We start from the raw sequence: 27145 nt of genomic DNA on the forward strand, positions 1-27145 counted from the left end.
TCACAATCTGATGCAGTTAGCTAATTGACACAAAGGGGAAGGCTGTGATAGAGTCAAAAGTTGGAGAAATGGGCACATCAAGGTACATCAAAACACGGGAGGGGTTATGGGCTATTGGCCCTTGGTGGGCTAGCTATTTTTAATAGGGGGAGGGAATAACCATTTTTCACATGCCAATGTTTCTTATTCTTTTTAATTTTTTTCATTTTATTGTGTGTTTGTATGTGGGTGAATGTGTATGTGTGTTTTTGAAGGGAGGGTGTATCCATGTGGTGGGTATATATGCAGTGTGTGGATGCGAGAACAATCCTAAGAGTTCTTTCTCGGAATCCATCTATCCTTTTCTTCTAAGATTCTCACTTGGTCTCTTGCTGACTTGGTGCTCAGCAAACAGGCTAGGCTGATGAGCCAGTAAGCCCCACAGTCCTCCTGTCTTGGCTTCCCCGGCACTGGGATTACAAACCTGCCACACCATGTCTGCTTTTTTATATAGGTTCTAGGAATCACACTCAAGTCCTATGCTTGTATATTTGCCATCTGAGCTACCTCCCCAGCCCCCAAGTTACCCCTTTTTATAAAATCCTATTGGATTCAGGTTTACAGAGCCGACTTCCAATTAACATCACCTACAGAAACCACAGGAATTTCTGTGAGAGGTTAGGAGTTTTGTAATTTTGTTCTGTTTGTTGATTGGTTGGTTTGGGGTGTTTCAGAGGGGAGGTTGGTTTTTGAGAGAGGATTTCTCTGTGTAACAGCTGTGACTGTCCCAGAACTTGCATTGTAGGTCAGGCTGGCCTCAAACTGACAGAGATCTGCCTGCCTCTGCCTCCCAAGAACCCAGTTCTTAGGTGATTCCAGAGATACAATTCCGCATGCCCCCTCTCAGGCACATAAGCAACTGAAACTGGGATCTGACGGATCAGGAGTCTCCACTAACTGGACTTCCTCTGCTGCCGGGGCGACCACTTAGTAACTCTCAGTAAGAACACCTGGGAAAAGCAGGCGCTTCACTAGGCTCGAGCTCAGATGGTTCCTAGAGCCAGTGTGGGGGACCCCAGCACGAAGGCAGCTAGGTACATAAAAAGCAGTTCATCCTAGAGCAAGCCAAGCAGCTTTGGGTGCCTTTCTCAGTGCATGAGGGTAAAGGCAGGAGGATGGGAGGGGGGGGGTTCAAACTCATTTACAGCTACATAGGAAGTTCAAGGCCAATGTGAACTAAAAGAGACCCTGGAGAGAGACTGGGGGAGGGTGTTTGCCTTGTGGATTGTGTCGGGAGATACCACATGAGCGAGGATGTGCACACTTAAATTACAATTTTATTTTATGAAGGAAGAATATAATCTGAACTTTAAACAAGTGACTTCAGCTGTTTTCTTTGGAGCATGGCTTTAGAAGTGTCTCTCCTTGTCCTGTGTTAGCTCTCCTGAGACCTAGGAGCCTGTGGCCTCCACTCTTCAACAATTCATCCTCCTTTCCCAGATTACACTCAGTCCTTAACAGACTGTTGCCTGGCCCAGGCAAGAGGCCCTGTAATTAAGGCCCATCTTTTCCCTCTTTAATAACACTGGAGAGAGAGAGAGAGAGAGAGAGAGAGAGAGAGAGAGAGAGAGAGAGAGAGAGAGAGTGATCTTGAGTAAGGCCAGCAGGAAACTGTAATTCCAGGGCCTTTTCCTGAGCGGTATGAATTTAGTGCGTGTGAAGTCTTGCTGCCTCAAGAGTGAGAGCCATCTATTAGCTCGGCAGTTGTGGTGGGAAGTAATAGCACACAAGTAGTACAGGGATGAGGGTCCTACTCCACCTTTCTATGATATCTAGACATGGTTGAGGGACATAAGTTCAGCTGGATCAGTTTATAAGACACACCACCAACACAGAACCTCCCCCTGTGCCTGCTGGGAACGCCCACAGTGTCCTTGACTTAGCCATCTCTGTGCTCACACTGACTCAGAATGCTCCCGTTTTCCCCACTGACCACTTCCCAGTGCCTTTCGCATTGTCAGACTCAAATGGTCTTCCACTCCCAGCCTCCCCCTGGGGATCTTCTACTGTGGTGTATACCAGGTACATGTTCTCCTCCATGTACAGGGATGGCCTCTTGAATTCTGACTCCACTTGCCCATCCAGTGTCATTGCCAGTAAGTCCCATGTGTATATATCTGTGCTCTCTCCCTAAGCCCCTTGTTGACAGCACCTCCCCACGTCCACAACTTATCCATAGGATCGTAAGTTTTGTTCCAACAACTAGGACATAAGCAAATGTGTGCAGTAGGAGGCTGAGGCAGGAGGATTAGGAGTTCTGGGCTACTCTGGGCTATATAGTAAGACCTTCTCAGAAAAAACAAAAACAAAAAACCAGATGAACTCTTGGTACATTAAGTTCTTTCTTTCTCTTCTTTGTCTCCTGCCTTTCAGATTGATGCACTGAGTAAAAGGAGCAAAGAAGCAGAAGCAGCCTTCTTGACTGTGTACAAGAGACTAATTGATGTTCCAGGTAAGTCAGGCATTGCTAGCCAGTGAGGAGGATCTGCGTCTGCTTGGGTCATGTGGCTGTTCTTAGTTTTTCTAAGAAGAATGGGTCACTAAAGCAGCTTCCTTGAAAAACCATGGGGTTGGGGAATGTGAATTCTCTAGAATCCAGACTTTGGGCAAACAGGAAGATGCTGTGTGTAATCACAGACTCACCAGCTGATTCTTTTGTAAGCACAGAAGCGCATGCCTCTGTGGCCATGCTGCAGAATGCTGTGTGTCCCAGGGAAGCTGGTGGCAAGTGCTCTGCTGCAGTCTCCCAAGTACAGATGCCACCTGCAGGACTTTGCAAATGGCACTGACAGCACGTGGTGTGATCTATTCCCCATCCAGGCTCACGGAGGAGCAGTGGTTCTGGAAAGGTACCTTTCACTGAAGAGCTAAAGCTGATAGTCCTAGTCCCTGTGACTAAGGATTTGAGAGGCATCTTCTGAGTCCTTTAAGGCTGTGTGGTTTCTCACTCCTCAGCTTCCTTGTGATTGACAATCTATCAGGCTAGATATGATCACGTGGATCCTAACTCAGTCCTAGAGCAGAAGTCACACAGGAAAGCCATGTTTCCCCTGCTGATAAGGAAACCAAAGGACCCACACACACTGCAGTCACGTGTTTGCCCTGTTTGGTAATTGTGCAGACATCGCCCATAGTAGACATATTGACAAAGCAGAAATCTCTCTCTTGTGCCTGTAGGGTGTTCTCATTTCTTGTGAGAAGGGTCTGGTCTGAAGCACTGTGTTTGCTGACAGCCACCCTACCAATGCGACCTTAGACTTTGCTCTCCTCTCTTAGAGCTGAACCAAACAAGGAATTCTCTGAACAGAAAACAGAAATGTAGTCTCCTGCCATGGGCTTGCTCTGAGGTCTCAGTTGTATCCCACACGCCCACCACCTCCCCTACCCGCCCTCCTCCGTTGAATCTCAATTTTCTCATCTCTTAAGTGGATAGGATGTGGGATTGACATAGTAGTGGAGAATACTTTCTCGTGTTCCAATTTTTTTTATTGCCTTAGTTGTTTATCGTGCTCTAAGTTCTAAATTCTGACCTTATGATTTTCTCGAAGAGTTTATATGTGACCGAGAGTTTCTGAGGACTGCACAAGACCCACAAGGAGGCTTCTGAACTATAAGTAGATTATTTGGTGTCAGAGTACACTGCATGTCCTAGTTTGCTTCTCTATTGCTGTAATAAAACGGGGACCAAATTAATTTGGGGCAGAAAAGAGCTTATTTGACTGATTTCCTGATCATTACATCACTGAGAAGAGCTAGGACGGGGACTTGGAAACAGGAACTGAAGCAGAGACCATGGAGGATACTGCTTACCAGCTTGCTCTCCATGGCTTGCTCTCCATGGCTTTCTCAGCCTGCTTTCGTGGACAGCCCAGACCACCTGCTCAGAAGTGACACCACGTTCAGTGGGCTGGGCCCTCCCGTGTCCATCACTAATCAAGAAACTACCCCATACAATTGCCCACAGGGGCAATTCCTTTTCCCAGTATTGCTGTATTGACAAAAACTAACCAGCACACTATTCCTCAAATTCCACCAATTTGACGGACACTTCTTACATTTTCTTTTTCTTTTCTTTCATTTCATTTTTTAGTGTACATGTTATGGACTTGCTTCTCATGTGTAAGACATCTGAAAATTTTTTTTCTCTGAACCGTGTGATGTCTACTCCCAGGATGCAGACTTGATAGGAAAAGTACAGCCATTTCCACACCATTCATTTCCCTAGTGTTCTTAGTCTGTCCCCCTCAGCAGTGTTCTGCTCACTTCAGACGCCCACAGGCTACGTGTCCCAGATGAAAGCTAGGATCTGGCGAGCTGGGGAATTACTTGAAGTGGACGCCAAAGTCAGCCTTGTGTTCACCGAAGGCCTACCCCAATTTTGACCTCAGATGCTGTTTTCAGACTAAAACTTATATTCTGTACACAGTCAAGTTTGTACCAAGATTTTCTCTTAGTGACGTTTCCCAGCTAAGTAACTACTTAACAGGGTGTTGGATTCTTAGTCTGTAATTATACTCTGCCTTAGTTTCCCATAGAACACAAACAATTCTTTTTCTCATTAAAGTCTCTCATATATATAAAGACTTTTTATATATTGGTAGTTTTCATAATTTTATTGGGCTGGAGAATTTTGTTTTTCCATATATCTATTTGTTTGTGAGTAGTATGTGCCACAGAGCATGTGTGTTCATCAGAGAACAACTTGTCAGAGTCTGTTCTTTCCTTCTCCCTTGTCAGTCCCAAGGAATGGACTCAGGTCCTATAAGCGCCTTTACCCATGAGCCATCACCAGCTCATATTTTTGAGACAGGGTTGTAGTGTATATTTAATGGTGACCTCAAATTCGCTCTGTACTCCATGTTAGTCTCTTAGCATACCACAGTCCTCCCAAGTGCTAGATATAGAGGTGTGCCACCACACCAAGCTTGGGTAGCAGTAGCTACCAGCCTGTGTGTCACAGCCCCTTTGGGGGGCGGGGTGTCACATATCAGACATCCTGCATATCAGATATTTAGGTTACAATTCATAACAGTAGGGCAATTATAGTTATGAAGTAGCAACAAAATAACATTATGGTTGGGGTCACCACAAGAACTGGATTAAAGGGTTACAGCATTAGGAAGGTTGGGAATCAGTAGACTGGCGAGTTAAAGTTCGCATTGAAGATAGACTAAATAAACTTTATTACAGTTTTGGAGTTGAGAATGTAGTTTAGTTGATAGAGTGCCTATCTAGCATTCCTGAAGCCACAGGTCCAGGCACTGTAGTACACACCTGTGATCCCATCACTCAGGAGAAGAAGGGAGGAAGGCCAAGAATTCAAGGTCATTCTTGGCCACATATGCAGTTCCAGGCCTGCATGGCCTCCAAATCAAAGTCAACCAAAGCACACTGACATTCCAGGTAGATGCTAAACGTTCTGTGGATTGGCAGATCTGACAGATTACCTAGGAAGCTGGGCTGGATGCTCCACCTGGTTCATGCAGTCTGGTGATTGCTTAGATGAGGTAATCCTGTGGCCAAGGCTTCCAGGAAAGGCCTGGTCAATATGCCTCATTTATTGACAGCTACCCAGCCAGGCAGGGGTCTGGGAGCCTTCATCGTCTGTGGGCTTTAGGCTGCAGTCCAGTAGAATATATATTGAGTTCTACTTGAGAGACAGGAACTCATATTATCACATGAACTTGGGGAAGCCAACAGGTATGTCAGCTACATGCCCTGTGATACCAGGAGCTGGAGCAGGGCTGCCAAACCCAGGAAAAGCTAGGTCCTGAGGTGGTGCCAGGCATCATGCTGCTTGGAGCTGTACTTCTGATTTTTCTAGCTCCTTGTTTGTGGGGTCTGCTAGAAGCTGCCTCGAGGCCAAGGCTGATTCTCTTACATTGAACCCAGCAACAGGCACACAAAAAGTATAAGCCAGGCAGTTAGCAAAGCCCTCCAGGGACCCCAGACGGCTCTCCCCAGCAGTTACAGCAGTGACTTGGCTTCAGCTGTATCCAGCTCCCATCCCTGAGCAGAAGCCTGCACGGTCAGCTGTCTCCTGGGCTGCCCTCTAGGATGGCTAATGCCACCTGATCCCATCTAAGGAACACTGTCATCTCTCTTGGTCCCCGCTGCTTATAGGTGATACTCTCACCTGTCTGCTTACCCAAGTCCTAGGCTTCTACTTGTAGGATATGTCTATCCCAACTCCTGCCATTGTTATCCACACTGCAGGTGCCACAAGCACGGCTCAGTTCACCTCTCCCTAGACATGCAGATTAATTTATATAAGGACCCTGCATCCTACAATGTCTACCTTGTCCTGACACTTTTCCCTCTGATCTCAGAGTCTGGGTCTCTATAGTCCAGGAAGACAGAATCGCCATCTTCCTACCTCAGCCTCACAAGTGGCATTACATTACTACGCTTGCCCCCGCTTCCACCCCCTACCCCTTTTGAGATAGCTCAGGATAAGTAGCTGAGGATAACTTTAACCTTCTGACCTGAGTGCTGGGATTATAGGCATGCACTGGTAGGGATTAAATCCAGGGCCTCATGCATGTTAGACAGACAGTCTAGCAACTGAACTAACTATACTGTTGTTATAATTACAGTTGGACACTGCACAAAGCTGTTTTAGCCAACAAGGGACCACATGTACAAGGGACCCTATAAATGAATGGCCGTACTTGGTAGCCCTGGGTTCTTTCAGAGGATACACTAAACAGTGTGGCCTTGTCCCTAATCATCTCCCAGGTATCTACTCCACTGTCTGCCATGTAGTAGAAATTTGGTATTTACTCAGTGAATGTACAAATGGATGTATCAAATCATTTCTGCAAAATGCTATGGGAAGCCAAGTAAGTGGTGCTGTAATCCCAGCACTAAGGTTGTGGAGGCAGGAGGATCAGAAGTTTAAGGTTACTCTCACCTCTATATTAAGTTCAGTGTAAGGCAATGTGGATTACATGAAACTCTCCAAAAGCTAGAGTAGAGTAAACTGAACATGGTATGTGTTGAGAGTTTCCCTGGTCTGTAGACTTCTTGGGTCAAATGTGCACCTTGCTCCTGTGACTGACACCTCCCATGGGAATGAGCTCACTCGAGCATCTGAAATGCCAGACAGCATCCACTGTTCCACAGCAGATTGTCTTGCCACTACCATGGAGTGTTTTATTAGCTCTCTGAATTTTCATTTAACTTTTATGTCAGACTATTAAGATTTTCATGGCTGCAAAGACATTGACACAGCCCTTCCTCTCAGGGTCCAGCACATGTGCTTGGCAAGTCCTCCGTTCTGTGGCTTGACTTGACGCTGGCACCTGCATTTGGTTGAACAGCTGTTCTGCCTACATTCTGCCAGGATCTCCCTGCACCCTGCCTATTCACCTGACTCTGACCCCCAACCTCTTCTTGACTGGGCCATATTTTAAGAAAAAAATAAGCACACACCCCTCCTCAAGCCAAGTGTGGTGGCTCACACCTGTAAGCCCAGCACTGGGAGAGGTCAGAAAATTCAGGGTCACCTTTAGCTGCTTAAAGAATTGAGAAGGAGACTCTGCCTCTAATTATCAGTTAAGCGAGAGTGCTGTTGCTTCTGCAGGACTGGAGTTGAGTTCCTAGCACCCATGTTAGTGGCTCACAGCTTCCTCTAACTCCAGCTCCAGGGATCAGACTCCTCTTTCTGCTTCTACAGGCAAATAAAAAAATAATTCTAAAGAGACCCTGACTTAGTTAGAGTTTGTGTTGATGCAATAAAACACCATGACCAAAAAAAAAAAAAAAAAAGTTTTTTTTTTTTTTTTTTTTTTTTTAAATAAAGGCTTGGGGTTGGGGATTTGGCTCAGTGGTAGAGCGCTTGCCTAACAAGCACAAGGCCCTGGGTTCGGTCCCCAGCTCCGAAAAAAAAGAAAAAATAAATAAAATAAAGGATTTTTTTCAGCTTACACTTCCACATTGCTGTTATTACCAAAGGAAGTCAGGACAGGAACTCAAGCAGGATGGAACCAAAGGTAGGAGCTGATGCAGAGGCCATGGAGGGGTGCTGCTTACTGGCTTGCTCCTCATGGCTTACTTAACTGTTTTCTTATAGAACCTAGGACCACCAACCCTAGGATGGCACCACCTACAATGAGCGGGACTCTCGCCCATTGATCACTAATTGAAAAAATGCCTTACAGCTGGATCTCCTGGAAGCATTTCTTCAATTGGGAATCTTTCCTCTCTGATGACTCTAGCTTGTGTCAAGTTAACATAATCCCAGCTAGCACACACCTGTCTCCAAAAACCAAAACAATCAACTATTAAACAAAATCCCAACATGTTAAGATACTGGCTACACCTTTATTGCAAAATAGATTTGAACCATTAGTGGTCATAAGCCCAGAAGTTACTATGGCCTTAGTGGTAGAAGTTACTATGGCCTTGGTGTTTTGTTTTTTTGTTTTGTTTTTTTCTTTTTCTTTTAAAATCTACCTGTCTCTGCTTCCCAGTGCCAGCTGAGGATTTGTTTGAGATGGGGTTTCCCTCTGTCACTCATGCCTCCAGCCTCAGCCCCTAGTGCTGGGATCATGGCTGTGTGCTGTACACCTGTAGCAGTCAGAGCCTTGGGCTTTGCACAAGAAGACATTTTACTCAGAGTCACATCTGTGAGCCCCAGTTAAGTGTTTATTCATTCTTTACTTTATGATTATTTTTATTATGTGTGTGTGCTTGCACTCATATACCAGAGCACACGTATAGAACCTTTAGAAGTTGATTTTTCTCTTTCCAATATGTGAATCCTGGGAATCAAACTCAGGTCATCTTACCTGCTGCAAATATACTTACCTGCTGAACTGTCACACTTGTCCCCATTCCTTTATGTTTTAAAACAGGGTTTCATGTAGCCCAGGATAGCGTAGCACTTGGTATGCAGCCACCACTGGCTTTACATTTTTGATACTCCAGTCTCAGCTGGTGCTAAGGTTCTGAGCATGCCTCACTACACTGGCTAAATTATTTTTTATACTGATGCACAAGTACAAGTGTCATAACCATTTGGCAGCATTGTGAGCTGATAGGATTCCCCCTGATAGAACTTCCCCTCTGTTGAGCTTTCCGTTTGAGGCCATCATCTCTCTGATTTGGGTCCGTGTCTATGGGCAAGGGCAGAGTTCCAGGCTGGTCTCTTGATGCTGGGGAGTGCAAAGCACAGTTTAAGGTGGGCTGCTGTTGGAGACACTTAAACTCTGCCAGCACCTCCTGGCAGTCTGTCACATAGATGCCTGGACCGAGAGTCCCAACAGACGCCAGGTCCTTTCCTTCCCCTACTCCCCAGTACCACACACACTTTGCTCAGTAGAGAAAATATTTCACAATTATGTTTTGAGTAAAACAGCTTGTATCTTTAACTGATGAGGCAGGAAATGTTTCTGCTTTTAAAGGGTGCCCCTCTCCCATAGCTGGAATATTATGAAATGACATAGCAGAGCAGGAATTTTCCTGGGTTCCAGGCAGGATCAGATGGCATGCATAATCTACCAGTCATTAACCTTGAGTGGGTGACATGCTTCAGATTTTCATTCTGCAAGAATGTATTTATTTGCATGCTTGTAAAGGGGCAACATAAATCAGCAAACTAATCGCTTGCATTCCAAGTCTCAGTCTCTAGGCTGGTTTTACGTCAGCGTGACACAAGCTAGAGTCATCAGAGAAGACAGCCTCCTTAAAATTGGGCTGTAGGCAAGCCTGCAGGGCATTCTCTTAATGAGTGACTGATGGGAGGGCCCAGCGTGTTGTTGGTGCCATCCCCGGGCCAGTGGTCCTGGGTTCTATAAGAAAGCAGGCTGAACAAGCCGTGGAAGCAAATCAGTGAGCAGCACCCGCCATGGCCTTTGCATCAGTTCCTGCCTCTAGATTCCTGTTCTGTTTGAGTTCCTGTCCTGATTTCCTTCATTGATTAACAATGATGTGGAAGTACAACCTGAATAAACCCCTTTGTCCCCAAATTGCTGGGTCATGGTATTTCATCACAGCAATAGAAACCCTGATTGAGATGGTTGTCCTTACCAAAGCATCACAGATAGGATCACAGTTACCTGCCTGCTTGTAGTGTATTCATAAAACTGTCCATGACATGATTAAATGTCTGTTCTGGAAAGTTCTTGATGCAGTAGTTTGGGGTAGCTGTGTGTGCAGGAGTATGTTGAGATAAAGTCTGAAAGATAAGGCTGTTATAGCCCAGAACGTCCTGAAAATCTGAATCCTGCCCAAGCCTCCCAAGTACTAGCTTTACAGACCTGTGTTTCCACACCAGTTAACAGTTTTTTAAAAAGAATCCTTAGACTTGTACTGGAGAGATCCCTTAGTTGGTAAAATCTTAGCCACTCAAGTACGAAGACCTGAATTTGGGTCTCCAGCAACCACTCAAAAAAATCCAGGTATGGTGGTGTGTGTGTGTAATTCTGTGACTTTCCAAACAGCCAGCCAGGGAGGGTTCACTGAAACCCTCCGTCAAGAAATAAGGCAGAGAACAATTGAGTAAGGCATGTCTGGCCTCCCCATATACACATACACATGCAACTCACACACACGTGCATGCATGTGAATACCTACATTTACACTACATATACACAAGAGTCCTAAGACATGAGACAAAGGCACCAAGTTGGTGAAGCTACTACTATGTTTGTTGCTGCTGCTGTTACAGGACTTGGCCTGGGCTACAAAGTTCCCTGGTAAAATTGCTTTGCAAGCTGCCTGTCTTCTTGCTTCTGCAGTCACTTTGCAAGTATCATATTTGACTCCTGACTCAGTGGCAGTTTACTTCCTACCAATGAGACCCTTCAAATGCAAAAGCAATGCCTGGGAGCTTTTAAAACTGAAGTCTTAGGAAGCGTATTACCAGCACTGTAAAATATTTATCGCCTCATGAAACAGGGCTCCCAACTGTGGTGTAAGAACCACCTCAACTTGCTAGGCCGCCCTAGCCTGTGGTTTTTTGCAAAGCACCTGTGTGGTAGTTACTTTTCCTATTGCTGTGAACAAAAGCAACTTTTGGGAGAAAGGGTTTGTTTAGGATCACAGTTCTAAGAAGTTTAATATATCATGAGGGGATACATGGCGAGCTTATGAGGCGCTGCTCACACGGCACCCACAGTCAGGAAGCAGAGACGGAGGCCGGTGCCCAGCTCACTGTCTCCTTTCCAGTCAGTGCAGGACCCCAGCCTAGGGAATGAGTCTTCATTCCTCAATTAAATCTTTCTAGAAACACCTTCATAAACAAATCCAGGCGTATAGTTTTATGGTGATTCTAAATCCAGTTAAGTTGGCAATGAAGATTAACTATCACAATGTAGCATGGGTTTTCTGAAGAACTAAACTAGAACTTCCTAGAAAGAGCTCATTTGTGGGTTATTCTATTTCCAGAACTTTATACAAAGTTGACAGAAAACTCTGCACAAGGCTTGTGTCTCCAGGCACCCAAAGTTAGAGATAGGATTCAGATTAAGAGCATTCTCTTCGTGGGGACTAGCCCCATTATGAGGACCCAGAGATAATCTTTCCCCTCCCCACGAGACAAGGTCCCAGTGGCCCCAGACTGACCTCAAACTCATATGGCCATTGAAGACCCTGCAGTCCTGATCCTCCAGCCTCCCAAGCGCTGGTATTACAGATGTACACCACCAGGCCCCATTTATCCATTTATGCGGTACTCGGCTGGAGGTCGAATCCACTGAGCATGGTAGGCAAGCACTCTACAAGCAGAGAGAGCTACAGCCTCAGCTCAAGGTCTGCTTTTTAATGTCCCTCCACAAGGGTGAAATAGCCATCTGGTCCTTTGTGCCATTACTTTCTGGGAGGACACATTAGAGATAAAATTAGAAACTTTGCTTCCATTCCTCATTTCTCCCTGCTGGCCATAAAATGACTCCCAGGGAAAGCTGACAGGGTGTGCGATGCGTAGGTTGGAACCGTTCTTGGTTTGCACACCACCATGCTACTATTGGTATGATAGCCTTCAAGACTGGAAAAATATGGCTGCTCTTGTCAGGCCCCAGCAGGCTAGTCAAGTTCAGGTGGTCCAAGACTCCTGATGTTGGCAAATAGGCCAACACCCCTCACTCTTACACAGTGACTTTAGTGGCCTGAGACCTGCACAGTCACCCTCACAGGTATCCTGTCTGTCTTCCTGGGACATTTTCATTCATATTACTAAGAAGCAACCTCAGGCACCAAACCAAAACAAAGGAAACCAGGGACTTCTGAGGAGCAGCGCAGCTTGGGCTGCAGGCAGGCATTCAGCTGCTTCCTGCCTTCCCTGTGGCTCTTTGGCCCAGAATTGGTCCTGAAGCTGCTACAGGGGACAAGAATCCGTTATGCTTCGCACTGGAGAATTGGAAAACAGACATAGGACAGCTTTTTTCCACTCTCCCTGACTAGGACATCAGACGAACTTGGCACATCTTTTATCTTCTATATGCTGTTAGCAAGTGATTGATCTACTATAAACTCATGCTATTGTTTTAAGATAGTCTCATAGACTCCATGCTGTTCTCTGCATCACTGTGTACTAAGGATAGCCCCTCCTCTGGCTTTCACCTTCTGAGTTCTGGGTTTCCTGGGGTGGAATCCAGGGCTTTGTGCATGCTAAGCAAGTGCTCTTCTCATGAAACCACATCCCCAACACTCAGCTGTAAGCACTTTGAAGAAGTGAAAGTTACAAGGTGAACGTCTGTGTCTGTGCCAGCTGCTTCCGCATGCTTTCCTCATTTTTAGGGCCTTCCATTTCGGTCCAGCTCATCCAAGCCCTTGGCTGTCCTGACTAGCATGTTGAGAACTCCCCAAACTGACCCAGGGAGTCCTTCTTGGTGTGCTTGTACACAAAGGTGTGTGGCCTCATCCCACCCATTCCTCCCCAGCCCCCAACCCCAAGCCCGGACATGACTGGGGTGGTCCTGGCACGCTGGGTATCTAGACAGCTTTTCATCGGTTGCTCATCAGCATGCTAATTGTCATATAACTAATTATGCCCTGAATTCCAGTTGATTTTCTTAATGAGACAGCTGGGTTAATTATGTAATCGTATGATTACATTAGCCCAGAGTGTCCCGGCAAAGAGTAGAGTCGGCCTGCATGTGATGTCATCCCTGGGATGGTGCTCACAAGGAACACATTCTTCCTGGAGCTAGTGGCAGGGGACAGCCCTGTGTTGCCTGCAGAGCTCTGTGTAAACATGGGCCCAGGGTTTATTAAGATGAGATTTCTAAGGCCTCACAGTATATGGTGGATCCATTTGCCACAAGCCCAACTGCCATCCCCAAGTCATCCCTGACATAAACAGTTCTAGCTAGATCTGAAGCTGGCTTGACAGCCTATGGCTGAGATGCAGCCTCTCAGTGTGCCTTCAGTGACTTTGGGACCCCTTTATTTGACACTGCTTCCCTTCATTGGGGATGCCAGCTGCCTGGATAGTGGACAGAGACACCCAAACAAAATGTTTATATTGAAGTGCTAGAGGACCAGGGTGAGCGAGCGGCTCAGCCCCAGACTGGCCCAAACGTTCTCTTCTTTTGTGCTCTATCCCCACAGAGGCAGACTTTGCTGAGAGGTGACCACACCTGTTGAGTCACCACTCTATCTGGTCACACTCTCATCCTGGCTTCTTCCTCTGCCAGGACTTCTCCTCAACCTCATGTCAGTGTAGACCATGCTGTCCTAGGAGACTTCCGAAACTCCTCAGGAGCAGAAGCAAGCGCGCGCGCGCACACACACACACACACACACACACACACACACACACACACACACGCCCCAACCACCCTCAGAGACAGTGAGTGGCATCATTATAAAGAAGATGCATTGGCCTCCATGCAGGTGTCATCAAAGACTCTGTTCTTTCCTCATTCCTAATAAATGCACGTCCAGAAGCTGGCCCACACTTAAGCGCTTCTTACCACACCTGCCACGACCTCCCTCCATAATTCCCTGCTCCCCGGGCTCATCCCTTCCTACTGCATACTACTAGCCAAATCCATCAAAGCAGAGCACTAGCCAGACATCTTTATGTACCTTCAGGCTAGCCTCAGACTCACTTTATAGCTGAGGATGACCTTAAATTCCCCATCTCCCTGCTGCCTCTTGAGTACAGGTGTGTGGGGCACCAGGCCTGGTTCATATGGAGCTAGAGATCAAACTCAGAACGTTCTGTGCGCTATGCAAGTACTCTACCAACTGAGACAAGGCCATTTATCTCAAGTAAAAAATTTGGGATTCAGAACCCAAGATATATTTATGTGTATAATATGCATAGACAATTATAGTAGTAGTGTATTTTGAAAAAAAATTCTATATATCACATTCTAAAAATAAGACGCTACAGCCAGGCATAGTAGTTCAGAACTACAATCCCAGTTCTTTGGAGGCAAAGTGAATTCGAGTACAGCCTGGGCAATGTAATGGGACCCTGTGTCAAAATGAAAAGTAAAGAGAGACTGAGGCTGTGCTCAGTGCAGTGTGTTTGCCTAGGGTGATTCAATCCCCAGTGCCACACGCACACGCACACATGCACAGAGCAGTGAGCAGAGTGAAGAGAATTAAAATGCTTAATTAAAACATTCAAAATTGAAAATTATCTAAGTGTACAGACATATACATAGTTTATTAATGGTGCTAGGCATTGAACCCAGGGCCTCACACATGCAAGATAAGCATTCTAGTATTGAGCTCTATCCCCAGTGCACTGAAGTTTTGTTAGAGTGTGTGAAGGTGGGTGCATATGTGTGTGCATATAGAGACCAGAGATCAACCTTGGCTGTCATTCCCCAGGAGATGCCCACCTTGGGTTTTGGGTGGTGGTGTTGCTTGCTTGTTTGTCTCACTGAGAGCTAAGGCTTGCCAGTTAGGCTAGAGTAGATGTTCAGCAAGCCCCAGAGACTTCTAAGCCTCCTGTCTCTGGGCTTAGAAGTGTCCACCAGCTGCCCCCCACAAACCTCACCCCAGCCTTTTTACATGTGTTTGGGTGATCAAATGCAGGTCCTCATGCATACAAGGCAAGTTCAGTAGTAGACTACTTCCCTAACGTACAAGGCCCTGGGTTTAATCCCCGCCACTACCTTATGGATGGATTTGGGGGGTGGGGTGGATAGATAGATAGATAGATAGATAGATAGATAGATAGATAGATAGATAGATAGATAGGGTTCAATCCCCAGCACTACTGAATGAAAAGAATGAGCAAAATTGGCTGGATCACTACGTTAGCGTTTTACTAAAGATTTTTGTCTTTAAAGTTGTCAGGAATGTAGGGTACAGATGTTTGTGTTTATTAACCAGAGGCAAGGCTCTGAGCTCGCCTCCCAAGCTGGAAGTATTCCCTCCAAAGCCACGATTATTTCTTTTTCACATTCCTATAGTTAAACTCTGAAGTCATTTCGGTTGGGGACTTTTCTTTCTCCCTTTTTTCTTTCTTTCTTTCCTTTTTATTTACTGTCTTTTGGCAATTTTATATATGTTTATAAACTTGTTGGTCTTTTTCACACAAACCCTTACCCTCTCTTAGCTCCGCAATTATCCTCCCTTCTTCCCTCCAAATTCCCCTCATTTTCAATTTTCTTTCCCTGGTTTTGTGACCCACTGAGTTTAGTTAAGGTTGCTTATATGCCTATGAGTGGAGACATACTGGACCCTTGGGCAAATGACCAGCAGCTACGCCCCTGAAGAAAACTCCTCAATCCCTCAGCAGCCATTAACTACTGATAGCTCCTGGGAAGGAGTGATGACAGTGGGCCTGCTGTTGCTGGTTTTCATTTCAAATTGAACTTCATTACAAGATATATAGTACTAAAATGTTTTTTATTTCCTTCTGAGTCAGATTTGATGATTTCCAATTTTATTTTCACTTTTGTTTATATATGTATATGCACAGGAGAGTGTGTAGGTCAGAGGTCAATCTAGTGTATTACTCATCTGGAGCTGTCTTGTTTTTTAAAGCAGAGCCGTTCTCTGGGACTTGGGACTCTCCAAGTAGGCTAAGGTGATAGGCCAGCAAGCCCCAGGGGTGCTTCTGTCTCCACTGGCTACCTGACCTGGCATTTCAGACGGATGCTGGGAGTCAGAACTCTGGTACTCGGGCTGTCTGTCATGCCGGGTGCTTTACCCACCGAGTTATTTTTCCAGGTTGGGGTATGTTTTAGACATTTTGTCACCATATCAACCAGTCTGATCCAGAACTTACATAGATCTACCTATCTGTATCTTCCAGACTCCTGGGATTACAGGTATGCACCACCATACCTGGCTTTGGGCATGATGTTAATCATAGTATATATCTTTTTATTAAAAGATAGAATCTTACTTTATAGCCCTGGCCAGCCTAGAACTCAATATATAGACTAGGCTAGCCTCAAACTCACTCACAGAAACTCACCTGTCTCCACCTCTCCATGTGGGGACTAAAGGTACATTCTGCCTTCTTAAGACTCTGTATGTTGTGCCACTTGTGATAGTACACACCTCTGATCTCTGCAGTCCAGGGGGCACAGGCAGGCAGATCTCTGTGAGTTTGAGGCCAACCTGGATTACATACTGATTTTCATGCCATCTAGCGCTATGTAAGAGACCCTGTCTCAAAAAGGAAGGAAGGAAGGGGGCAGAATATAGAAAAAAAAAGAATTAGAGGATGTGTGGTCATATACATTCTGGTATTTTCTGATCTTGGGATTTTAAATTCTATGCTTTTTCTAGATCAGTCTGGCTAGGAGCTAATCAATTTCAATGATTTTTTTTTTCTTAAGAACCTGCTTTTGTTTGCATTGATTTTTTTTTCTTTGCCTTTTCAGTTTTATTGCTCCCCAATCTCCTTTGCTCACTTCTGCTTACTTTGCGTTTGATTTGCTCCTTTTTTTATGTTCTTAAGAGGTCCAGTGCATGTTTTACTCCATTGTGGCCAGAGAATGTGCTTCGGATGATATTTGTTCTTTTGAATTTATCAAAACTTGTTTGCAACTCTGCTTGCTGTTGGATATTCCCCGTGCATACTAAAGGAACACTTGTTGTGCAGCTGTGTGGGTTGGTAGTGTCCCAGACTTTTGCACCCATACTGACATTTTGCTAGGTTTCTTGGTAAAAGAGCATCTGCCTAGAATCCCCCAGTGAGGGGCTGGGGGTGTGGCTAAGTGGTAGAGCCCCTGCCTAGAATCCCCCAGTGAGGGGCTGGGGGTGTGGCTAAGTGGTAGAGCCCCTGCCTAGAATCCCCCAGTGAGGGGCTGGGGTGTGGCTCAGTGGGAGAGCACCTGCCTAGAATCCCCCAGTGAGGGGCTGGGGGCGTGGCTCAGTGGTAGAGCCTCCTGCCTAGAATCCCCCAGTGAGGGGCTGGGGGTGTGGCTAAGTGGTAGAGCACCTGCCTAGAATCCCCCAGTGAGAGGCTGGGGTGTGACTCAGTGGCCTTGCATTCTCAAGACTCTGTCTTTCTTCCCCAGCACACAGAAAGAAATGATTTTACATCTGTTATTAATAGATGTGAATGGAGTTTTGAAATTTGTACCCATTATTATGGATGATCTTGTCTCCTGTCCTGTCAGTTTTGGGTTAGTGTGCTGGGGTATATACTTCAGCTCCCTTGGCAAGCCTTTCAAAGCTTATCAAGTAGTATTCCTTTAGCATCCAGAACCACCCTGTGTCATAAAATTAACATTATCAGTTACCTTTAGTGGTGATGAATGTTTCTGTCCTTCCTGGCACTGTGCTCCTGACTTTCCCTGTGTCTCTATTAAGGCAGCTACTTAAGTATCTCTGTCCCCTCTTACTGGAAAAGGAAAAGGCTCCTCTTTGCCATTTATATGGAATCTATCTTCCACTCGTGTGATCTTTAGTGTGGCCATTTTTTCCTTTCCCATTGATATTTGATGTTACCTGGGCTACCTCTCCAGGGAAGCTGCCTCTTGATGACTTGGCGCGGTATCCCTTGCAGTGCCCAACCCTGGCCTTTCCCAGATCATGTAGCCACTTAGGAAACCCTTGTTAAATTAGTGCATGAAGAGACAGTATAATTGAGGTGGCTGCTGGCTCAGGAAGTCGCATTCATAATTAGCATTTCGCATACCTGTTGGCCTGGCCAGCTTTCCTTCCCATCCCTGTCCCTGGGGGAGATGCCAGGCCTGACACATCTCAGCACGCCTTCCTCCAGCTTCTGCAGGCATGACTAGAATTAATGAGCTAATGTCACCGCGCTTAGCAAAATGTGCTGAATAAATCCAGGTGATGGGGTTGTTCGTTATGTAATTATGCTGTTTAAGGTCCTGAGTTGCATAACGAAGTGCACACTACCTCCAAGCCTGCTTCAGGAATTAACTTATCAGATTATCGGAAAATGTTTTTTGAGTTTGTCATGGTGGGTGGAAGGGGCTAGTGGCAAAGCATGTTGGGTTGGAGGCTGGGCAGGTGGCTTCCAGAACTTTGCATGTTATTCTTCTGTCTATGGGTGTGTTCTGTCTCCTCCCCCCCGACAATTCTGTAATTGAACTGCAGAGTTGAGAGGCTTCTGACGTACAGCCTGAGACCTAACAATGCTTGTGTGGCGTTTAAATGGCATTGGAAATCGTTAACGAGACAGAAAGCTATGATTTCCCCAGCTTAACATGCAGGTCGGGGTTTGGCTGCTGAAGTTCATTGTTTTGGTCTCCAGCTCAAACATGCTAGGACTATTATACCATCATGTGGTAATTAGCCGTTCCTTTAATACACATAATAAAAATTAAGCCTAAGAGGTACTTTACCAATGGCTTTTACATATCCCAAAACAATGTTCCCATGCTGTAGGCCTTCAGCCATGCAGTGCACCATCGTAAAGTCGAGAGTCTAATGCATCAAACTACTTGAACATTCAGTTCTTTTTCTATTCTGTGGCCAGTTTTGCTACTTTGCCATTAACTTTAGTACTGTTAAATTAAATATAGATGCTGTAATGACTCAGTCCAAGAGTGCCAGAACTTCCATTCACAGCGGGACGTGCCGAGAACTTGTCTTACGGCGTAGTTGGTTACTATTTGCTCATAATATACATGTTCTCTTCGTATGTTACTGGTTTCCTGCTGAATGGCAAGATGGAAGCTATTTTTTCATCAGAAGCAGACACACTGGGTCCTAGCCTTTAAATAGGAATGGCCTGGAGGGGCCTGGGGAGATGGCTCAGCCAGTAAGTGCTTGGCAAACACGCGGATCTGTGTTCCATCCCCAGTGCCCATGTAAAAAGCTTCTGTGAGTCTGTAATCCCTGGAGCTGGGGAGGTGGAAACTGGTGGAATGCTGGCCTAGCCAGGCAGTCTAACCTACTTAGTGAGCTCCAGGCCAAATGAAAGACACTGTCTCAGCAAGGTGGAGAAAGATTGTGGAAGGTACCCTCATCAATGCCTTTCCACATGCACACACACATACATGTGTACAGAATGCAACCGTAGCTCCTGAAAGTCTAATTGGCACTAGCAGTTGTGCTAGAAAAGGCACTGTCAGTGAACATTCCCAGATGCTCTGCATGTAGAGCTCCTTCTCCTCCTCACCCCTGACCTGGACCAAGCTCAGCTTGTCCTTCCGTATAAAGGGGCTGTGGCATAGTGCTTGTTTTTTCTCAATCCATTTTCTCAGCCTGAAGATACGGAGGGCAGAGAGGGATTCAGTTTCCTGGGAAGACAGTGCAATTAAAAGAAAACAAAGTACCTGGATGGTCTGAGAATTCCATTTTTCTTGTTATTGCCACTCCTGCTTGGAAGAACTATGTTCCCAAAATAGCTCTAGCAATCTAACATAACATAAATATTTTAATATGGATTAAAATAATAATGAAAAGTCATGAATGAGAAAGGGAGACAGGCAGGGACTGTGTACATAGGCTGCATAAGTGTCCAACAAGCCTGAGTCACATGATGAACAATGTTGGTGTTAGGCCCCAGTGCTAGGCTCCCTCAGGGCTGCAGACTCGAGCTCCACGAATCTTAGTGACGCATGGGGTAAATGCTATGAACACATTGACATCGCAGAGAATTCCAGGCCAGCCCTTGCTTCCAGGAACCAGGGGTGGTCTGAAAAATTACTGACTCTGGAATGGCAAGTTAAGTGAGTTCTGGAATATATACCCTCGCTGATCTGCCATGTGTGGTGTTTAGCCTCCTTGAGAGGACACTAAATCTCCACAGCCATCCCTAGCGAGGCTGGCGCCCCTGCCACAGACAGATTCAGTCATCGTTCTAAACTCTGTGACTCGGGGATTCTTCTACCCTCAGGATTCCAAAGGCTGTGCTCCCCTGGGGCCCCGCAGGTGGGTTATAATTGCCTCCTAAACAGAAGGACTGAGAGCATTGTCTGTCTGTCTGTCCACCTTCTGCTGAGAATTCTTGGGAAAGCCAGAGGCCAAAACCTAGTCCTATAAATTGCCTGTCTGCTTTCTCCCACTGTAGACTAAAATCTAACCCTGAGTAAATCTGTTGGCAGACATCATTCCTTTGGGGAGGAAGGCCAGTCTGTGTGAGTATACAGGAACATAGATGTGGAAGCCAGAGTCAGCTTCATGTATTGTTCCTCAGGAGCCATCTACCCTGTTTTTTGAGATAGCATCTCTCACTGGCCTAGAACTCACAAACTGCAAGGCTAGCTGGCAGTGAGCTAGAGAAATCCGTCTGTCTCCACTGTACTACTGGGAGTACCGGTGCCCATGCTTGGCTTATGTGGGTGCTGAGGACTCAGACTCAGGTCTTCATGCTTGCATAGCAAGCTCTTTACTGACCGAGCCATCTCCCCAGCCACAAACATCATGTTCTTTGTCCACAAGGCCTCCCAGGACTGGCCCAGATGCTCTTTTGCTCTCTGTATTCTCAGCGGAACTTGGTGGCTTCCTAGCTGGCTGGCCACAGGTCTGCCATAGGGGTGTTGTGGGGTCATCATCAATTGTATGTCTTTAACTGTTTCCTAACACCCAGCATCAGTAAAGGACCATCATGCTGTAGATACAGTTCAGGGGTAGACCTTCCACTAACTTCAACCAGCACAAAACACTGATGCACAAGGCTCTGGATTTGTTATGCAGCAGCGCATGACCTAAACATGGTGTTGCCTCTAATCCTAGCACCTGTACAATGAAGCCAGGTGGATGAGAAGTTCAAGGCCAGCATGGTTTACACGATCCTCTGCCTCAAAAGTAAAATAAAGTGAAGGGCATGTGCTTACAGAGCCCTCAGGTACTTTCCTCTGTCCATGAGTTCCCGTATACATAGAATAGTGATCACCTGGAGTCAAGGCTTAGTTCAGCTTTCTCTGGCCCTACCAGTCAACCAGGTCAGCCCAGGCCAGCCCTTCCTCCTCACTGAACTTTAGTGCCCCTTCTGTAGTGTCATTGTGAGAGTCTTCTAAGAAAATGTCCTGTCCATTCAAGTGTTCTGTGGTCTGAGAAACCCCCTTGGTTCCAGGTCCTTGGACTTCCTAGGCTCATTTAACATAGAGGCACCTTTCCATGGGCCAGTATCCCCCAAAGAAGGCTCTGTAAATTAGATAGGCTGCCCTGGGGCCCCTTTCTCCCTCTCAGTACGCCTGTGTCTATTTCTCTTTAACCAGTGGATGAAAATCCTTAAAGATCCCAGCCACCAGAGTTGGGCAAATCCCAGTGAGTTCTGTTGACACCCCACTTCCACATGTTAAGGGTCTTGGACTAAATACCTCGACAGTGGCCCAAGGGGCTATGAATCTAGGCCCCAAGGCAGTCTCCAGGAGCTGACTTCTGGATACTGGCCTAGACCTGCTAGGAAGGGCCTGGGTGTGGCTCAGATACAACACCTACTTGGACTTCCCCAATAATGAACTAGAGGTGCGTCTCAGCAGAAGAGGGCTTGCCTAGAGTCCACCATTGAGAGGCTAAGAGCATAGCTTGGTTGTGGTAGAGTGTTTCCCAGAGGATCTGGATAAGTATGCTGACCTGTGTTCTCCCATTGTGTAGATCCCGTACCAGCCCTGGACCTCGGGCAACAGCTGGAAATAAAAGTGCAGCGTCTACACGACATTGAAACAGAGAACCAGAAACTTAGGGAAACACTAGAAGAGTACAACAAGGAGTTTGCTGAAGTGAAAAACCAAGGTCGGTGGCAAATGCCTGCCTGGCTGTGCTTTCTGCCCTCCCCTGCCCTCCCCCTCCCTAATTGCCTTCTTCATAGTGTTGGGACTGGCTGTAATTGTTACCCTCCTCATGAAGCCAGGGTGGGGCAAGCAGCCGAATCTCTTAAACAAAGATAATGACACTGCCTAGCTATGCCACAGCTAAACTTTTCCTCCCGCAATAACTACATAGGATTTTATTGCCCTTGGTCTGGGCCGGATCGGGATTCTTTGAAAATTCCTCCTGTATCATCTTGTGATAGGATCTGTCTTTTCAAAGACTGATGTGTCGCCTCTGGGCGACACCTGTCAGACAGCCAGCTCCTGATCAAAGGGTCATACACAGTAAGTCATTTAGTAATTGCTACCGATCCATTAAGGCTCCAGACAAGACTCATCCTTGTGAGCTGTGTGCTTACACACCATTCCTCCCATGTTGACCTCATCTATTCATTATGAATCTGGGGGGGGGGGGGGGGGGGCGGGGAGGAGAGGCAGGCGGGCAAGCAAGCAGGGCTACCTTGCATTACAAGGCATGGAAGGCAAAGGCTTTTCCTGCCAGGGACAAACATAAGGAAACTTGTCCTATACTTGAAAGCCAGGTGTGTTCAAAATCCTAGGACCTGGCCTGGTGTACACAGCAATCCTAGCTACTCCAGGGGCCAAGGTAGGAGGGTTCAAAGTTCAAGGCCTGCCCAGGTTACAGGCTGAGTTTAAAGCTATTCTGAGCAATTTAGTTAGAACTTGTTTCACAACTAAAGAGCAGAAAGAGGGCTAAGGATATATCGCTCAATGGTTGAAATCTTCAGTGAGGGACTGGAGGAGTGGCTGACTGTTTGCCCAGCCTTGCATCATCAAGGCCTTAGGTTCAAACCTCCATTAATAAAAATACTTAAAACAAACAATGCAAAAAACCTCAGAGCCTTCTGGGTTCCTTGTATTAAAGAAAAAGCCCAATTCAACAACAGTCACAAGGTTTGTAAGGCAACTCCCAAATTTCCTGTGTGTCTGTGTGTCTATGGTTTGTTCTGGAGACACAGGTAAGGACGTAGGTAGGAGGGAGGGGTATCGGCCTGGCTGGCTCCTCTGCACGCCCTGCTGGTTAGTGAGCTTTTAGAAAACCAATCAAAAGCTAAATGGCTAGGATTGTGAAGAACATCCTTTTTGCCTTTAAGACTGTTGGAGACAGACTCGGGAGGGGCACTGTCTGTGGGAAGATCCAGGAAGAGGCTGGAATGATGTAAGAAAAGCTAGGACAGACAGGCCTGGAGTGTGAGAGCAGAAGGCTCCGTGGCTGCCCCCAGGTTTATGATCACACACTGGCTGGAGATTGGATCCATGGTAGGATGCAGAAATTTTGGGGGGGTCAGATCCCACTTCGGTCTGGTTCTACTAAAATATGATGGCCTTTGGGACTACAGGGGACAGCATTGGCTCACTTAAAAGGGAAGTGCTGGGCATATGAGTGGAGATCCTTCAATACTTCTCTCTCCCACAGCAACCCTGTACAGCAATAGGGCTTGTTTCACAGACCTAAAGAAAAATCTCCTAGTTCCTACCACTTTTAGCTCCAGTGGCCTGCCCTTTTCACTCTCTCTGAGACAGGGGTTTGTCTAGCCCAGGTTGACTTCAAAGTTGCCATGTAGCTCAGGTTGGCCTCTAACTCAGCATATAGCCCAGTTTGATGTCAGACTCACTATATAGGCTTGGCTAACCTCAGACTCATTCTGTAACTCAGGCTGCCTTCAAATTCACCATGAAGCCCAACCTGGCTTCAAACTCACTGTGTAGTTGAGTCTGCCCTCAAACTTACTATGTAGTTCATAGTAGCCTCCAATTAATGATTTTCTTACCGCAGCCTCCTCACGGATGCTAGCGTCACAGCCATGTGCCACCGCGCCGGTCCTAATTTGGTCCCCGTGAGTGTTCATGGAGACACAACCTATGTATTGCCTGGCAGATGGCACTATGGAGTACTAGGGCTTCCAGCCCTGTCTGGCCTGCCAGTTTCTGCTTCTCCACTCTCTACCTCAACTTGTGCCAGATACTGGGAATAAAAAAAAAGTAAAGGCCCTCAAGTAGGCCTTGTAAGCGACGGCTCTACCACTTGTACTGATATCACAATGCACAGAGTCCCACAAGGGTGACTGTTAGAATAGAAGGGTGCAGCTTGCAAGGTCCAGTCCTAGGATCACCCTGTACCATTCGTGGGGTTTTTTTTTTTGGGGGGGGGGGGTGGTATTTGGATGTCCTCAGCTCAAGCAACTGAAGGGACAGCTGTCAGTGTGTCATGGGTGGGAAATCACTTCTGAAAGCTGCATGGGCCCTGCTTATACACTCCAGCTAGACCTGCAGATGGCCCCTCCCACACCCCACAGTATCAGATCTATAGCTAGAGCCCTCATCCGCTAAAGCAGGTGGCCAGGGCAGAGTGTACACCAGTACCCAAACTCCATGCTGGTTTTCCCCATCCCTGGCTCATCAGGTGACCCTCAGCCACAATGCCTGGCATTTTTCCACTCCCTAAGAACAACAGCAAAGCTGCCTTGGTGGCTGATAAGGTCTGTGTCTGACTCCACTTCCAAAACGATTGCACCTGTTCCATGTCAGAGAGTCTTTAAACCTACACCAAACTTAGCGGTCTGCCCTCTGTAGAGAACCAACTTAAGATGCATCAGAAAGACAATATTACGTTTTATCATTGATTTTTCCCTCTTTTCTAAGTGTGCTAGAGGGACCACCACAATCCTTCCTGGCAAAACCCATAGATCCTCCCCAACTTGAATACTACAAGTTCAATTTCACATTGAGGGAGTAAAAGGTCCCCAAAGGGACTCATAATCATTGATTTTGTGTCGGCATGGACAAGCTCAAGTTTAAAATACAGCGATCCCAGCAGGTTACGAAAGCATGTTCACCTAGCTACGAGGAACCGCTTCCCTTACTGTTGGTTTCTCTGTCTTTCATTCTGCAGAGGTTACGATAAAAGCACTTAAGGAGAAAATCCGAGAATACGAGCAGACCCTGAAGAGTCAGGCCGAGACCATCGCTCTGGAGAAGGAGCAGAAGCTACAAAATGATTTTGCAGAGAAGGAGAGGTAAGTCCATCCTCTCAGTCCCGTCACACCCCCAGCACAGGTAAACACTTTGCTTCACCTCCAACCTTGACATCACAGGACAGTTTGAAACTGTTCGTGTGAACCAGCCCAGGTTGTTAACAAATGTTCCTCCTGCACAGTTTTGCTGAGAGGGCTAAGGTATAGCAACTGCCGATAATTCTCCCTGTGAGTGAGGCCTTGGGGGCTTCACCACTGCCAGAAAAGTCTGTTCAAAAGTGACAGTGATCCTTGTTCCTTGGTTGTACAGTCCCGAGTGCAACGGTCTTTTTTCTCCTGGTGGCAGCGGTGAGGTGACAGGCAGCCAGAACACAGTGTGTGAGTCCTGCAGAGCGAGAACAAGGCTTCTGTACGCTGAACACAAGTTGACAAATGGCAGCTGTACTTGAGCTGAGGCAGCAATGGACAGGTTCCCTCAAGATGTGCCCCCTGCTGAAAAGCCTGGAACTCCATTTATGGTTATTGAATTTGATATTGAAGTGTCACATAAAAAGTATTTTTGTTTTGTTTACTTTTGCCTCAGTTCCTCATAAGCAAGGAATTGAGATCCCTAATCCAAAAGTCTGGAATATTCTTGACATCTAAAACTGTAAATACTGAAAAAGCTAAGCATGCCCAGAGCTGAGGTAACTCAGGATGCACGCTTAGCATGTGCAGGATGTGGTTTCCATCACAGCTCCAAAAGTAACAAAAGAATTCAGACTTTTAAGAGCACTCCAAACGTGACACTTTCACGCAGTACCACCTATATAAGTATTCCAAAATTCAAAAATCTCTAAACAACTGGCACAGTTGTGGTCCAGGCACTTCTGGTGAGGGACCCTCGGCCTGATCAGTAAAACGCACCGAGAAGCACTTACGGCTTTCCAGTGGCTCACTATTCCCGACTTTCTTCACGAAGGAGTAGTTTTCCGCTAATGGAGCAATTTAATGAAAATCAGATTTCTTGTAAAAGCTATGGGGACTCCTAAGCTTGCTAGTTCTAACTATGTTAGTCAGGTTTTTTTAAAACTCTTTAGTTAAATTAAGATGTTAAATTTTAGCCCTAGCATGAGGAAATGGGAAATGCACATATATTCTAACAGTAAGCCTAATAATATTTACAGTTTCAAGTATGGGGTTAGGAGTGTGTGTGTGTGTGTGTGTGTGTGTGTGTGTGTGTGTGTGTGTGTAGGCCAAAGGTCAGTGTCAGGTGCGGTGTCTTCCTCTGTCACTCTCTATCTTACTCTTTGAGACAGAGCTTTCCAGTTCAATTGAACCAATTGGTCAGGTCCTCAGGCTTGTGTGGCAAACAATTTATACTCCTCAGCCATTTCCCAGTCCTGGCATGGGCTTTTGTTGTGCTATTGTCCTAGGTCACCAGAGTTCTAAGGGCGGCTTCAAAAAGATCCCAGGAGCCAGGTTCACTGGCACATACTTATGATCGCAGGACTCCTGAGTCTCAGTTCCTTTTATGAATCATGAGTTCCTTTTATGTTTTTGTTTTGAGACAAGGTCTCACTATGTCACCCTGGCTAGTCTGGAACTCAATATATAAACCACAGTGGCTTCAAACTCTAAGAAATCTGCCTGCCAGCAAGTACTAGAACTCAGGGCATACACAATCACACCTAGGAGATCATGAGTTCTAATCCAGCATAGGATATAGAGCAAGATATTTAAATGATATCAGATACCAAAGCCAAGGTAAGGTTCCTGATAAAGGTCATGCTTAACTGCATGATGCCCCAATTCAGTCTCTACCACCAATATTACAAACAAGCAAACAACAACAACAACCAACTTTTCCGTTGCTATAGTAAAGTATTATATCCAAAAACAACTTGAGGAAAAGTTTCTTTTGTCTTTTAGGTCACAATTCGCCATTGTGTGTCGTCAGGGCAAAACCATGGAGTA

General features: G+C 46.2%; 1 protein-coding gene across 28 annotated transcripts in view; it reads left to right on the top strand.

Moving 5' to 3' along the window:
• The window catches only part of Cux1 (cut-like homeobox 1), a 334105-nt gene that overhangs the window by 189197 nt on the left and 117763 nt on the right, over positions 1-27145 (top strand). For all 28 annotated transcript variants that reach the window (XR_010056362.1, XM_063270998.1, XM_063270996.1 and 25 more), the window contains 3 exons: positions 2413-2491; positions 21979-22116; positions 25108-25231. Coding sequence is in view for 26 of the 28 variants with exons in the window: in XM_063270998.1 (XP_063127068.1) it covers positions 2413-2491; positions 21979-22116; positions 25108-25231 (341 nt within the window). In the remaining 2 variants the exon portion in view is untranslated. The remainder of the gene's footprint in view (positions 1-2412; positions 2492-21978; positions 22117-25107; positions 25232-27145) is intronic.

This window comes from Rattus norvegicus, chromosome 12 (assembly GCF_036323735.1).
Source record: "Rattus norvegicus strain BN/NHsdMcwi chromosome 12, GRCr8, whole genome shotgun sequence".
In the NCBI taxonomy this organism is placed as follows: Eukaryota; Metazoa; Chordata; class Mammalia; order Rodentia; family Muridae; genus Rattus; species Rattus norvegicus.